The 3,320-nt window shown below is 36.6% G+C and overlaps 1 protein-coding gene across 1 annotated transcript; it reads left to right on the top strand.

Annotated features, from left to right (window-relative positions):
* On the top strand, window positions 1-2,434 carry LOC115817181 (GTPase IMAP family member 7-like). Its single transcript, XM_030780445.1, has 4 exons — window positions 1-16; window positions 102-149; window positions 1,002-1,813; window positions 2,159-2,434. The coding sequence occupies exons 1-4, from the start codon at window positions 1-3 to the stop codon at window positions 2,432-2,434; spliced, it is 1,152 nt and encodes a 383-aa protein (XP_030636305.1).
* The last annotated feature ends 886 nt before the right edge of the window (window positions 2,435-3,320 follow it).

The following is a 3,320-nucleotide window of genomic DNA, read 5'->3' as shown; positions in this document are numbered from 1 at the left end:
ATGACACAAGAATACCGTGAGTATAATTCTTTTCTTTTCTTATCTCCCCTTCTTGAGTAATGCCTGTTGCACAATTCTCAAATGCACATGTCTCTTTGTAGAAAGCCTTATTGAAAACGAGTTTGGACCAGACACTGGAACTTCAAATGGTTAGTAGACTATACGATTCCTACTACTTCCTCTTTTCTCAGACATCCCCCCCCCAGCCATATTACAACCTGAATATAGAGTATAGCATTTATATATACCGAGTTCATATCTCGCATTCTTTCATCAAAAACATTCCTTGGAAACTCAGTGCTAATCAAGGAAAAAAAAAAGTTCATATCTCACATTCTAAATTACAGTTTGCAGGAAAACTTCTTTTGGTATTTGATAGAGTCAGGCATAACAAGTAAAGAATACATTCAGGGACAGTCCTCTGGCATGGCTGTATGATATTTGTCAAGTTTTATAACTCTACATTCTGGTAGTGCTAGCAGTAGCAATAGTCATAATGGATAAATGTTGTAAAGGAAATCTGTAGTAACCCACATAACCATGTATTTTCATACTGTTTTGATGAATTTGGCATATCTATCCATGGCTGAGAGTTACACATCGTGATTCAGGTGTCCACTTGACGTCCACTTGTGTACCACTACCAGTTCAAACATGCAGCATTTTGCAAAGTACTGTCATATAGTGCACTCAAGTTGGACAAGTCTCAAACATTTTTATGAAACCTTTTGCTGAGTATTTATATGAAACCTCAAATAAATAATTTTCATGTAATATGTTTAATTTAATCATATTTTCTTAATCACATTAAATGCATAGTGATGATAGCAGGTTATTAAGGGTTTTTTTTTGTGTGTGTGTGTGTGTGTGTGGGATGTGCTGTTTTGACCAACACAGAGCAATGTGCACATTTGAAATAGATGAGTACTAAGGCAGATTGTACTTACACTAAAAAGCTGAAAATTACTTTACCTCTCCTCTCTCTTTGTATTGTCTAACAGAATCTCCACAGTCCCCTGATTTGAGGATCATTTTAGTGGGTAAAACTGGATCAGGGAAGAGTTCAACAGGAAACACCATCCTGGGTGCAAACATTTTTACAGCACGACGTGCATTACAATCTGTGACTAAGCAATCTGAGAGAGGATACAGAGAAATCGAAGGAAGAACCATCTCAGTGATTGACACCCCTGGAATATTTGATACCTCAATGAGTAATGATGAAATGAAAGCTGAAATTGTCAGGTGTATTTACATGTCAGCCCCTGGACCCCATGTGTTTCTTGTGGTTATCAGGTCAGATGTAAGATTTACAGAGGAGGAGAAGAAATCTGTAGAGTGGATTAAGCAGAACTTTGGTAAAGAAGCATCAAATTATATCATCATACTATTCACCCATGCTGAACAAACAGAGAATGAAGAAGTGGATGATTGGATGAGAGAAAATGCAGATCTCAAGACATTAGTGGAAAGTTGTGGGAACAGATACTGTGCATTCAAAAATATGGCAGAATCAGATGAGTCACAGGTCACAGTCCTACTGGAGAAGATAGATGCTATGCTAAAGGATAATAGAGGGAGGTTTTATACTAATGAGATCTACGAAAAAATCCAGGCAGAATTGGAGAGTAGGAGAAAGATGGAAAAGGCAGAATTGGAGAGTAAGAGAAGAATGGAGAAGGCTAAGGATGTTGCATTAGGCGTGGCATCAGCAGTAGGGACAGGAGCAGTCATAGCAGGAGGAGTAGTTTTGGGTGTGGCTGAGGTGGTGGTGTTACCAGCTGTGGGGATTGCAGCAGGAGCTGCACTTGCAGTAGGAGCAGGTGTATCACTGATTGTGAAAAAGGTCAAAGAGAAAAAAGAACAACAATCAGAAAAAAAGGAAGACAAATGACATTATTATTATTATTATTATTATTATTATTATTATTATTATTATTATTATTATTATCATTCTTCTTCCTCTTCTTCTTCTTCTTATATTGACACTAAGCCAGACATTGTAGTTTAGAAAAGAAGAAAGATCAGAGGAGAAACGTGAAAGGCAGTTGATAGTGGAAGCAGCTTTAATATTACTTTTTCAGATTTTCAGGACTTTTCGCCTATAGAGGAGTTTCACCATAGTTTTGAATAGGTAAGGTGTGATGTGATGCTAAAGGACAATGGAGGGAGGTATTATACTAACGAGACCTATGAAAAAATCCAGGCAGAATTGAAGAATAATAGAAAAATAGAGAAGGCTAAGCATGTTGCATTAGGTGTGGCATTAGCAGTGGGGACAGGAGCAGTCATAGCAGGAGGAGTAGTTTTGGGTGTAACAGAGGCTGTGGTGTTACCAGCTGTAGGGATTGCAGCAGGAACTGCAGTCGCAGTAGGAACAGCTGCAAGACTCATTGCGGAAAAGGTTGGAGAAAAGAAGAGAGATCAGAATTAAAGGGACACTAATAAGATTAACAACAACATCGACATCAACAACAACAACAACAATAACAATAAGAAGAAGAAGAAGAAGAAGAAGAAGAAAAAGAAGAAGAAGCCAGACATTGTAGTTTAGAAAAGCAGGAAGACCAGAAGTGAAGCGTGAAAGATGATTGATAGTTTGAAGGAACTGAGTTCTTTTTTTTTTTTTTTGGCTTTGTTGTAGGTAAAGGTGGTATTCCAAAAAGCAGGTTTAGTGAAAACTCTGAGTTAGTTAACTTAGAGAAAATAGTAAACCTCCTAATAGAAGAGCCATAGAGCTCTAACTGACTCTGAGTTTTCACTAAATTCACTTTCTGGAATATCCCCCAAAATCTTGAACCGTGTGGCTTTGATTGGTTACTGTTGAATGTGTTTTGTACTTCAGGCCACAGGCTTTACTGGCTATTTGACAATACTAGGAAGCAGCAGCAGTTCAGATCTTTTGGGAAAAAAACATGTTTTTTCACAATTTAAAATATAATTCACTAATTTGATCAATTTCGATCAATTGTCGTCTCTCTCTTGGTTTATTGGAGGAACTCGTGTGTTTCACTGTGCCATGAAACATGTTTATGAGTTGATATAACTAAGATGATCATGGGAATTTTCTTACTTTTTTGATCCAGATATTATATTATTCTTATGGGTAAACCCAAAATTGAAAAAAAAAAATCATAGCTGTGAAATCAGTATACAAAGAATAAATCAAGAATTTGCATGTTTGTGTGTGTGTGTGTGTTTGTGTGTGCATGCGTGTGTGTGTGTATATATTAGTGGATTATATACTGTATATAAAAGAAATAATTCGATAAAAAATGTAAACATGTATAATAAGACATACAAAATAAAACGTCGTACTT

The sequence above is a fragment of the Chanos chanos genome, chromosome 7, assembly GCF_902362185.1.
Source record: "Chanos chanos chromosome 7, fChaCha1.1, whole genome shotgun sequence".
Lineage (NCBI taxonomy): Eukaryota > Metazoa > Chordata > Actinopteri > Gonorynchiformes > Chanidae > Chanos > Chanos chanos.
This window is presented reverse-complemented; position numbering and strand designations above follow the sequence as displayed.